This window comes from Symsagittifera roscoffensis, chromosome 6 (assembly GCF_963678635.1).
Source record: "Symsagittifera roscoffensis chromosome 6, txSymRosc1.1, whole genome shotgun sequence".
Classification (NCBI taxonomy): domain Eukaryota; kingdom Metazoa; phylum Xenacoelomorpha; order Acoela; family Convolutidae; genus Symsagittifera; species Symsagittifera roscoffensis.
In genome coordinates this window covers 17,397,624-17,410,520 of record NC_087067.1, presented here as the reverse complement: position 1 = coordinate 17,410,520, position 12,897 = coordinate 17,397,624, and the positions used below count along the sequence as shown (strand labels likewise).

The following is a 12,897-nucleotide window of genomic DNA, read 5'->3' as shown; positions in this document are numbered from 1 at the left end:
ATTTCAGTTGGAGTTTACATATACCTGATTGAGTAGAACTCGTGCATATCATGGAATCGATTAAAGAAGCAATAGACTGCGATGCTTTGTACACAAACTTCTTCGACTCAGTGGATATATAGTGGATACATCGTTTCTCGTCTGAACTTGTATTTCGTAGCACAATGTAAGATGGCGTACACAACTGCAAATCGTGCCATCCAGTTGTCTTTTTCAAATTATGCGATGAAACTAGATCCAAGCAGAGCTTCATTTTTTAGGTATTGCATCTACATCCCAGATCTTGGAACAAAAAAGAAATATCAAAATTACATCTATAGCAACAAGGCAGTGAAGGAACACGTTGCAAGCTTTTGCATACGAAATGTATTCGAAACAAACCCTGAACTAATAGACAGATATTGCAATTATGAGAGAATATTAGGCTGACTGAGTCAAACATAGAAATAAAAACTAGTCTGTAAAAACACGTGTTGTCGTTTACACCGAGTTTTCCGAAACTTTGCAACTTCAGTCGACCAAAGCCAAAAACCTATGGGAGACAAGGAAGTGGTGTTCTTTGAACAGTTGAAAAGGTGTAAAGTGGTATGTTGGGAAACACAGTAGGGACAGTTTGGGAGGGACGTTTGGGTCGGGCTGTAACCGGACCTTAGTTGGGAAAGCGTTCTTCTGTCGGTGCGAGGGAGGAATTCTTCAGAGGGGAGACGCCAGGTGGTTTGAGAGTAAAAAAACTTTAGGGGGATGTTGCCTGTTTGACACTTTTAGAGTGCAGTTGTTTAAAAAAAATCGATGTAATTTTGAAAGGCGAAAAACTTGGTTCGTTAAAATCATGTAAAGTCGAAAAGAAGTGTATTCTTGTGCTGTGTCTTGCAGGATATGTTCTATTGCGGGACTATATAGATCAGGTATTGACGGGCGGATGTTTCGGGGAGGTCTGGGGTGATTGTGATAAAAACATGTGCCGGTCGGTCATGTTGAAGAAGTTAGTTTGTTTTTGATTTGAAAATAATTTTTTCAAAAATTCCAATTGGCCCTATCATGCTGTTTCTCGCGATACCCGAAACGAAGCCAAGAATCATTACAGCCGAAAAAACAAAAAAAAAACACTTTAATTGCACATCGAAATTAATTTCAATACACAAGTGTATGTCAAATGTTTTCTGTTTTTTTTTTCTATCAGCTCATAAAAATATTATAACATCATTAGATACACATAGTTACAATAACAATGAACAAAACAAAATCTTTTACAATTATCGATGATTACTTTTCACCTGAGAGCTTCAAGGTGGTTTATATATAAATGTTATTATATAAACTTGAAGCTTTTCCATGAAACTTTACCATGAGTTGCCACAGAGAGGTCTTCTTTAAACAATAATAAATAATAATTCTTGAATTTTATCTTTGTTTTTCTGTATGTTACTATGTCTTTAAAGTTGACTTTATCATCTGTTAGTTTGTTCCAGATTATGACGGACTTTTTAAAGAAGGAATTTTCTATGTATTGCCCATTGTATCTGTCGCCGAAGTATAATTTTTTGTTTCTTGTATTATTATCTATTTGGTGGTTATCATACTCAATGTTATAATAGGCTGGCAATAATTGATGTTGTATTTTCCAAAAGTGACATAATATTTTATAGTCCAGAAACATTGTTACTGGTAATATATTGTGTTTTAGCTTCAAGTCTGAAGATGAGTCGTATTTTGCACGATCGCAGCAAGTTTTTACTGCCCAGCTTAACTGTTTTTCCAGAGATATCATTAGGTTAGCGGATATTCCACTTAATAGAATTGCTGGTTAATGCAAATGACCAATTACCAGTGCATGCATTATCAAGAGTCTTGTTTTCACTGGCAATGGCTTTTTGATTGATTGAAGTGTTTTTATTCCGCATGCCATTTTCCTGAGAATATTTTTGATTTCATCTTGGAATGTCAGAAACTGATCTAAAACTACTCCTAGATATTTAACATTTTTTTTTCCTCAAATTTTTTATCATCTAGAGTTAGTATACTTTCCATCCTTTTTTCCTTGAATGTTTTTTGCTGAAAATGTTGAGTTCTGTTTTTTTTTTGAATTCAATTAAAGTGAGTGTTCTAAAAAATAATTTGACAACAGACTGCAATTAGCTTCGAGTGCTTTAATAGCTTTTTGTGGATCGTTATTTTCACAGAAGAGTAATGTATCATCCGCATATTGAACTATTTTACATGTTTTGTCAATTTGTTTGTTGAGATAGTTAATGTAGAGATTGAATATTAGAGGGCCAAGGACAGTGCCCTGTGGGACACCCTGCTCAAGTGCAATCCAATCGGATTCGGTGTTGTTAACAATTGTTTTCTGGCTTTAGTTGAAGATAAAGGAATTGATCATTTCTATAGCTTCTTCGGAAAAGTTTAACCATTTTAGTTTCTGTTTAAGATAAGTATGATCAATAGAATCAAATGCTTTAGAGAGATCCAGTAAGGAACATGCTACAGTTTTGTTGTTGTCTATTGCTTTTCTGAATGCTTCAGTGCAATAAAGAATAGCGTCGATTGTTGCATATGATGTTCTGAACCCAAATTGGGTATTACTTAGTAATTTTTGGGATATCAGATATTCGTTGATTTGTTTATATAATAATTTTTCAAAAACTTTTGAGAGAGACCCAGTTATAGAGATAGGCCTATAATTTTCTGGTAGTTCTGGATCTTCTTTTTTGTAAGTTGGTGTGACAATTGCTTTTTTGAGCTTGCAAGGATATGTCTTGTTTTTCAAAAACTCATTGTATAGAAATGTCAGATATGTGTATATTTCATTGCAGCCATCCTTCAATGCCCAGGCTGGAATTTTGGATGGACCTGGTGCCTTTTGACAATTTAAATTATATATTTCTTTTTTACATTCAGCTGATGTGATGAATCGGAATGAAAATTTATTATTATTTTCGAATTTTGCATGTAGAAGTCGGTGGACTTTGCCTGATTTTTGAATTTTTCTCATGAAAGCATCCAAGAGTTGAGAACTTGTAATTTAGCAGGTTCGCCATCTGTAAATTTTTGGTTATGAAATCGCCGAAGGAGTTTCTAAGTAATGGAATGAGGTTGGAAGATTTTTTTTGAGTTTCTTGTATCGTTTATTATACTCCATTTTTCGCGTTCGCTTTTTTTCGAGTTAAACAGTTGAGATATAAATTTATCATATTCGTAGTTTACCTTTCGTTTGTCGTTGCGAATGAAAATAGTCTTCTGTGGGGCAAATTCTTTTATGGTGTCAGCAATGTTAGATGTGAAGATGTCGAGCATTATTTCGGGATTATTATTGCTATAGAAACTTCTCCAATTTATAGCTGATAGTTTTTGTTGGAATTTGTAATTGGAGTAATTGGATTTGTCATATATTTTACCTTTGATTGATCTTACATTGTTGTTCAGCTTAAGTTCTGTAATGAATGATGTTGCTTGGTGGTCGGTCTTAATTGGTGGTGTGAAAACTATTGAATTATTTGTTAGATCTTTTATGCCTAGGTCGGTGATAATATAGTCAATTAGTGCTTTTAGTGAGTAGGTGTTAATTTATTGTGACGTCCAGATTATATGGTATTAGGATTGTATCTAAGGACTGTTTGTCGTCTTCGTTGAGATAATTGAGATTGTAATCTAGTAAAATTAGGTTTGAATTAAATGACTGTGCATGGTCAGTCTATTTGGGTAGATCTTCTAAGAAGTCTGTTTTGTTGTTTCTATTAGGATTGTAGGCGAGGTTTAATAGAGTGGTTCTATCATTTTTGTTGAGTCCGGCTTTAAATTCTATCCAGATGCTATCATACTTTTTGTGCATGTTGTTTAAGTCATGTCTTACTTTTGGGTTTAACTTTTTTGGAACCAGTAACATGACCCCTCCACCCTTCTATTTTTTACTTGATTCATAAGTTCTATCACATCGGAACAACTTAAGTTTGTCATTGTCTATGGCCCATAGTTTATCGTCATTTGTATCATTGAACCATTGTAGCAACCCATGGAAAAATATACTTTCCTTTTCTTTTATTCGGTACCTCATAAGCTACAAATTGATCGCTTTCGCAGAAGCTGATGACAGATATGCTAGTTAAGGCAAAAAGTAATAGCATATCGCTTTGTAGAACAATTATAGTTAAAATTACAAATAACAGTCGTTTATCAAAAAGATAGTCTTAACTAGTATAACTTAATAATGAAAACCTTGAGAGTAGTGATATGACTGCTGGTTACGATTCAGGTTATGGTTATAATTACTATCACAGCCCCATGAGTTGTTGTTGAAATTATTTTGACCAGTTTGTCGGCCATGACCAATTTGTCGGCCATATGGGTGCATGCGATTGTTACTATAGGGTCTATTGGTAGACCTATAAACATTTTTATGTTGATAATTGGAAAGAGATTTTTGGTTGGGATTTGCTTTTCCAGTATAATCAGGGGCTGGTTTTACCCTCGGGAGTTTACTTGAGTGTTTGAACACGTATGAGCCGAGGCAATTGCGCAAGAATGGTATACCTAATTCATCGTTCAGGTGTATAGTGTCAAAATATAAACTCTGATAGCCCTCCAAGCTTTTGATGTTTGAGTTTAGATTTAGCACCTCAAATCCCTTTGTCGAACCATACATTTCATTCAGAAAACGATTATAACGATCAATTTTGTCATTAGCATCATCATTGTTAAGTATTGGTGGTATTTCGCAAATAACAATCGAATCTGGTGAACATTTTGCAGTTATTAAAGCGATAAGTTCTTCATATTTGGCGCTAAATTCATCAATCGTTGAGTAAAGTTTTTTTAAGATGGAGTTTGTCCCATCTTGGATTATCACACATTTAAGTTTTTTTTCACTATATTGGTCAAGAACTTTTATTTTCTCCTCAGTGGAGCTACCCCTGTATGCATGAACAATCGTAGCATTGGGGAAAGTTTCAGTTTTGACCCTAGCAATTATACTTGAACCCAAAATCAAGTTTACAAACTCCTCTGGTACAGGAAAAGGCGAAAAGTTTCTCACATTTTTTGATACATATTTTGCTTTCGTCGATGTTGACTGTAATTTGCCATCCTTATCTGCTTCCAATGTTTTCTCAATAAACTCCATTATTTTACGATAATCTTCCTTTTGGTCGTACAAATCGGAGTAAATCTTGTATAATGCTGATTTTTGGTCGTACAAAAATCCATTAAATTCTTCTTGGCTAAGTTTTTTGCTTGACATGGTTAAAATGGATGCAACTGACTGGCAACTGGAAGGACAGTATTTGATAATGACTTCAGATCCTGTATTTCTGCTAAATAATTTAATTACAGTGCTGAGATAACTATCTTTTTCTGCAAATTAATTTCCTTTTTTCTGCTGTATAACTTTCTTCTGCAAATATAAGTTTTTTTTCCTTTCCCAAATTTGTTTTGTTCGCTCGTCTGATTCGATCAAGCAATGACTACCTGTTTTTCTGCTGATAAATATGTTCTGCTAGAAATCACTTTTTTCTGCAAAAAAAAAATTCTTTTTCTGGCGAATAATTTTTTTTTTAAAACAGTTTTCTTTTTCTGTTGAATAGCTATAATTTTCTTTTTCTTCTAAATTGTTTTTCTGTAACTTTCTTTTTCTTTTGCCAAATTCAGTTTTTTAATACAGATTTTCAAATAAAGCGTGTATGGAATTTTCCAAATTTTAGGGTTTGATAATATAATGCACGGATGTTTTTTTTTTTTTTTTTCGAATAATTTTTCTAGTTCAGACAAATCTTTATCTTAACGACTGTATTTTTGTTTTTAGAGAATTTCCATTTAGTGTTTGAAGGTCAGAAAGATCAAAAGCGAAAATATTGAAAAAAGAGCAAAAAAAGCCGACTGATTTCTAGCTGTTAAATTTTGTCTGGTAGAAATCAACCGTTAAAAAAGTAATTTGTCATCGGTTATTGGAATGCTTAATGTTCTAGGCTAATATAGTGATTTCTGAAAATGTTATTTCTATCATTCTTTATGAATGACTAATCAGTCATTCATAAATTCTCTCAAATTCCTCGCAATAAAATATATACGTCTAGAATATAGGTCTTGTACATTTTTTAGACTGTCCAAAAAAACTAATGGAGATTACTTGAGGTCTCAACCCTGTTTTTACTGCGTTCTCGAGTTTTTGGTGTTAAGAGACCTATCCATGGAAGCGAACATATATCTATCTAGAGTAGGGGTGGTTAGCAAGTGACGTTCGAGTTGAAACAATCTTAAGGTTCCTTTTCACATGCGAACCGCGAACTGGCTCCGACTGGTTGAGGTACAAAAGCACAAGATATAGTGTCCTTGACCCTTGAACTAGTGTTCATAGGGGCTTTTTTCTGAATCTCATTTGTGACTCGAGTGAACGACTGTAACATAGTAATTTTGTGGCGCTCTTGAGTCTTTTACGGATCGAACCCACTTGACACAGGGGCCGGTTCAACTGGCGCATGTCTACCTTCGGGTCGAACCGTGCGAGCTTTTTCAGAAATTTTCAATGTGCCAGTCGATCATATTTGGAAGTTTAGTCTTGATTTTGAGGTGAAATGAAATTTTGCAAAAGTTCGAATTGAGGATGTCATGCTCAAGTTCCTCGCGACAACTGAAAATATCAGAAAAATAAGATCAGAATATTCAAACTACAATCGCGGGAAAGTAGTCGAAATAGCAGCGGGAAATTGCTATTCGCAATTACCGATACATAATTCGAACGAGAGTAGAGCTGTCTTATTCGTGACAGGAGACAGAAAATAATCGCGAGTGAAAGGAGAGTGAAATTCAAACGGACCAGAGTGAACCTTGGGTGGAAAGGTGGACAACCGAAGTCTCCCAATGGTCCAGACACAAAACTTATTTCTTGAGCTAAAACTAATTCATTACAAACTTCTCGAGTTAAACTTAATTACCCATCAGTTCTAGAGTTGCTTTATAGCTTATTTACTCGATCCTAGATGTCGTGTCGGTATGTGAGTACCAAATTTATTTTTCTTGAGTGTGTTTAATATCGTTACATTGATTTAGGGAGAGTTTTTAAGTTGATCCATCTGAAATGGATCAAAGGTCTACTGTCTATTAAAAAAAAGACTATACGTAAGGTACCGACCCTGTTTTTAACGGAGTTCATGTATTTGTATTTTAGGTATTTTGAGACCTAAGTATGGGGACGTTCTTATTTCTAGAGTGGGGGTGGGGGGTATTTTGGTAGTGGCCTTTAAGCTGTAACAAAGGTTTTAGTCTCATGTCGCAAGTGAACCGAATTGGCTCCGACCGCTTGAGGTACAAAAACAGAAGAGATAGTGTCCCTGACTCTTGAGCCAATGGTTATAGGGCCTATTTTTCTTTAACCTCATATGTGACTTAAGTAGGCGACTATTACACAAAAAAGTAATCTCGGTTGCGCTTTCGAATAAAAGGTTTAGCTAGATGACGTGAGAAAGCAACCTGAGATACAATGGAGTGTAAAGCGACGGAAAACGAAACGAAAAACAGAAAACACTTAAAAAATTCGAAAAAAAAATTCTAAAAAAAGGAAAAAACGGACAGCGACATTGAATTCCACATTGCGTGGAACCGGTTTTTAAATTAAATTAGATTTTTTTATACAAATTTCATATATATACTGATTGCTTCGATTGTATCAGTTGAACTAATCAAGTGCCCATTTGGAAGGGTGTTGAAAGGGTTTTCAGATAGTCTTGAGACTTTGGATAACAACTGCGAAGCTTCACTAGGGAGGCTACCAATTGGATAGTGACAGGAGTTCATCTGAAATAATGAGATCAAGATATTGGAAGGAAAACTACTAGTGTGTGTTGCAAGAGTCAATCGGGTATCGTTAACAACTCACTTATAAACTTTACAATAAGTATAAAAATGATTAGTATCGGCTCCGACTACCCTTTTGACTTGAGCAAACATTTTTAATTGAACAGAGATTAGAAACATTTCTACGGAGTATCTTTTAAGTAATTTTGCGCTCATCGCCTTATTAACGTTTTTATTTATGCGAATGGATGAATAAGTTAAGGGGGGAGGTTAGAATAAAGAGGTGTGGTTAAGATAAAGAATGTTGTTTGAAATTGTAAAGAGTAGGCCTATTGTCATGACTTAGCAATCGACATCTTAGATTTAGATAAGCAAATCAACAGTCTTTAACGTCAGGACTGTTGTTGAATAAAATAAGACAGCTCAAGCGACGGCAGTCTTGGGAAAATCAAACAATTGCCAACACTCGTGGTCTTGGGAAGTTTAAGCAACTGCCCAATGGTTTATGAGTTGGAGTCCTGGGAAGTGGAAAGTTCAAACAACTGCCCAGCGATTTTGAAGTCGGGTCCTGGCAAGTTCAAACAGTTCTCCAAAACTCGTGGTCCTGGGAAGCTCAAGCAACTGCCCAGCGATATTAGTCTTGAATGTTCGGATGTTCAAACAACTGCCCTATAGTTTTAGTGCTGAGTCTCGCTAAGTTGAGAAAACTGTCCGAATATTTTGGCACTGACTCTTGGGAAGTTCAGCGAATCGCCCATCGGTTTGTGATTTGGGTTCTTGGAAGTTGAAACAATTGCCCGAAACATGTGGTCTTGAGAAGTTCAAAAAACTGCCCAATCGTATCGGTCTTGAGTCTTGGGAAGATCAAACAACTGCACAAGGGCTTCAAAATTGAGTCATCTGCAGTTCAAACAAATTCCCAACATTTTTTGGGGGGAAGTCCAAGAAACAGTTAAGTTTTTGGTCTTGAGTCTGGGCAGCTTCAAGAAATTACCAAACGGTTTCAGTGTTGAGTCTTGGGAAGTTTAAACAACTGCTCAACGGTTTTGGTCTGGGACCTTGGGAAGTTTAAACAACTGCCCAAGGATTTGGGTTCGGGTCTCGCGAAGCTTAAACAACTGCCCAACGCTTTTAGTCCTTGTTAGTTCAAACAAATGTCCAGCACTTGTGGTCTGGTAAAGTTCAAACAACTGCCCAAAAGTTTCATTTTTGAGTCTTGGGAATTTCAAACAATTGCCCAACGATTTAGGTCTTGAGTATTGGGAAGTTTAAACCAACTGCCCAACAATTTAACTCTTGAGTATTGGAAAGTTCAATTAAACTGCCCAACGGTTTTTAGCTGGAGGCTTGGAAAACTTATACAACTGCCCAACGCTTCAGTGTTTGCCTCGAAGGCCTTCGATAGTGATTAAATTGAACAGAATAAGTTAAAGTCAATTTCAAATCGAATTATAAACTTAATTACCCACCGACTGACAACACACATACAGCTGAGATGGAACTGACTAGAGAACCGAGGATCTGTTAAATTAATCTAAAAAACTGTCATTACAAACGTTGCAAATGTAGATAAGTCACTAAAAGGGGCGGTTTGAATGTTTTTATAAGGGTTTAAAGATAGTTAAAGGACACAACAATTACAGGTGGTTCAGGGTTGGACAGGATTAAGAAAGACACGGACAAGGGACGAGGCAAAAAAAAACCAAAAAAGAAGACATCGAAAGGATAAACAAACGTTACGAAGAAGTAATGGTTATTTTGGGAGTCTAATGTCGAGGATGGATAACATGAGCAGATGAGCAGAGAACAGGCAGAGAACACGTGTGCAGTAGAAACGAAATTGGACGCTTTCCTGAAAACCTCGATCACCATCGCGGCCAGGGAATCGGACAAAAAATGTAAGAATGAGCAAAGGTTTTGCGGATCAAAATCAAGGACCAATTCGGACGCCGGCTCCTAACAACACAGCCATGACTGCATATCACCATACCACGTAAGAATGGCAAGGATGTCAAAACCGAATGCTGCAACATGGGGTTATTCTTGGGATATGATGAACAGGTCACTGAAGGTGTTCGTCTATAGAACCTCCGGACATGGTGAAAAAGGTGGGAGAGCAAATCCAAAAAAAATTTCCAGAAACTAAATGAATTCATGAACGACTCGGATGAACGCATTGACATTGCAAAACACAAGAATCAGGCTGAAAACTTGGACCTTCAAAATAGAGACTTGAATAAGGATGAACTAATGTCGAAATCAGTAAAAGCGGTATCTGAAGACCAGGAATATTAGAAGAAGAAACCTGAGACACAGAAACTGGACCTGAACTACGAGAAAGCGGCAGAAGAAGTAATCAGCAAAGTGAGCCAGCATCAAGCAACAATACAGATCGAACAAAAACTAGGGCAGATCAACAAGAGAGATCGAACAAAAACTAAGGCAAATCAGAAGTGAGCGACAATTTGAAAATCAGAAGGCGCTGCAATTTTATGAAAATTATTACAGGAAAAACATTCGGAATTTCGAAGATAGGGGCCGCAATAATTTCAATCAAAACAGTAGCAGGATACGAAGTAATGCGAAACCTGAGTGACTGGAGCGACCAAACATTGACGCATATAGATGAACATGCAAACTACTTGCCATCAAAAAATCCTCACACGCCATCAAATGCGATAAGCGTACTACTAAAGGCAGGTGGAGCGAAGGTGGCGAGAGTGAACGACAGGTACCGAGGTGCTTATGGGCTCCACGAGGTCATGCTGCACATTGATGGCATCGAAATCTCAGGAAAACAATGATCACTTGCGACGATGACTTGGCAGGATTAATTTTCATGGGAATTGGAGAACTGAAATTGGGGGCCATTGGACATTGCGCTATGCAAGAGGAGGATGCAATGAATCAAGGTACGGTGGCAGATGTCTCAGCCCACGTACTTGACATCAAATTTAGTTTGTGTATTGGCATTTGAGCCCGGGGTTGAAGACCTCCAGGTATTAACATAGGCTGTAGAGTATGTAACATTCGCCCGGAAGATACATATCGACGGAAAATAAAACTAAGTCCTAAGACGACTGGCTAACGTCTAAACAGAGCTTTATATGCTTTTCACCGTCTCTACCAAGCCAGTACTTTGTGCCATTCTGCCAGACTGGCACAGCACAACCTTCCGGCGACGTAAAAAAGAACGACTAAAGGCCTTATTGACGAAAAAGTATTGCGAAGGAGGGTCGGAATATTCTAGAATTTTTATTTTTAAAATTTCGATTGGCAGAAGAATATTTCTCAGAAATACGAAAAACGGCCATTTTGACTGAAAAAGTGACGAAATTCAGAACAACGACAGATATTGTGAAAAACAGTCGTACCAGAGACGGAAAATACGAAGCCTCTTATCGTGGCAACAACGCACGATAAGACACTTGTCAACAGATATTGGTGGAGAAGGAGGCTTCAGTGGGGGAAGAAATACACCACGGAACCCTCCCGGGACACAAATTAGAGGAGATAAGAGCGTTATCTCAGGAATATTACGGGAGCGGAGGCTTGGTCCCCCAGAAACTGTTCTATGTGAAGGGACTGTATAAACTAACTTTATAGCTGCTGGAATGTCATAGATCTCTTAATTAACACCGTTATGTTTTGATATTTCAGAACATGAGTAGCTAGGAAAAGGAAAGGGTCAATCCATCTCCAATGGATTTAATATAGAACTGTCACACAAAAATATGTTAAAATAGGTTGTTCGAGCCGTGTTTTTAATGACAATCACGTAGTCTGAGGATCCGAGACTCAGCTATGTGGTTGTGTTCGCATGTAAACGAAAGCTGATCAAAAGTCGTTTGACTGATGGCCTAAAAATGGTAACTTTTTACCTAGCCCTAGACAGACCAGAAAATCAACTGGCAAGGTCGAGACGGTGAAAAACGAGTAGGATTAAGGTAACTGACGCCTGCCAGTCGTTAATAGGTACTTTTTTTACGCTCCGTCGCTGTGTAGTATTTGGGCGAATGTTACACAGACGTTTTTATGGCGCTTCTGGGTGGGCCTGTCAAAGGCATAAGACCATCATGATCAGCAAGCGTTTCAGCGACGAACCCTCCGCTCCGGGCGTATGCCCGAGTTAGAGGCCTTAATGACCGTTATTGTACTAGGGGGAAGGTGCGTACCCTCCGTCCAGTACAATTTAGCTTTTTAACTCAGTTAACACCGAAAATTCCGGGGGCCGGAGGGTTAGGTGGGAAGTCATGAACCCGCTTGTCCCGAGGTCCCGGGACCAAAAACAATTAAAGAGAAAGCGTAAAACCAAACAAAAATAGTGTATAACCAAGAAAAAGCCAAAAATGAATTTATTTGAAAACAAAAAAGTACAAAAAACAGAAAAAAATCCAAAAAAAGACCAAAAACAGTAAAAAAAAACATAAAGTGACAGTTTATATGTTATTTCCGGACGAGATGTGATCTGACCTTCCTATTTGTTGTTGTTTCAGATTGATTTATTTCGTTTCTGATAGAAAGATTGTGTGTTTTGGTGAAGGGTTGGATACCCTCCCTCGAGTGTAATTTGAGTGTTTAAGCACGTTAATGGTGATTTTGCCGGTGGCCGGATGGTAGAGTGGCAAGCTGATCAACGTGTTCCACACTCAACAGGGACATCAAGGACAACATCCGCAACGACTGTTGGGTATCGTTGAAGCAATTTTAGTATCGTTCGGGTACTATTTCATTAAAACTTAAGTGGTGGGGGACACGATTGGCGCGGTCCGATTGTACCCTCCATCGATTACAAATTTCCGAGTTAAGGGTCTTAATTCGGGTATTTTGGTGCAAAGGAGGGTATAGTACTATTCATTAACGACTACTAATAGGTTATTATCCTTATTACATATTACTTATCTCCTAAATTAGACCCAAAAAACACCCAATTCTGTCGAAAATCATCGATTTTCGATCAAACTGTAGACCCCCAAATTTTCGGATATCCGAGCTTTTCCGATAGGCAAAAAGCTTCTATATAGAGAGTAGCTACGTAGTTCGACCCCCTTCACTAAAGAAACCGCGTGAGCAAAGACTGAGTAGAAGTTAGAAAAACGGAAATTTTTCGATCAA

General features: G+C 37.3%; 1 protein-coding gene across 3 annotated transcripts in view; it reads right to left on the bottom strand.

Annotated features, from left to right (window-relative positions):
• LOC134847738 (uncharacterized) overlaps positions 1–12,897 on the bottom strand; it is a 430,557-nt gene that overhangs the window by 33,677 nt on the left and 383,983 nt on the right. For all 3 annotated transcript variants that reach the window (XM_063864932.1, XM_063864933.1, XM_063864934.1), the window contains exon 2: positions 25–284. In XM_063864932.1, the coding sequence (XP_063721002.1) occupies positions 25–253 (229 nt within the window). In that variant the 5' untranslated portion in view covers positions 254–284. The remainder of the gene's footprint in view (positions 1–24; positions 285–12,897) is intronic.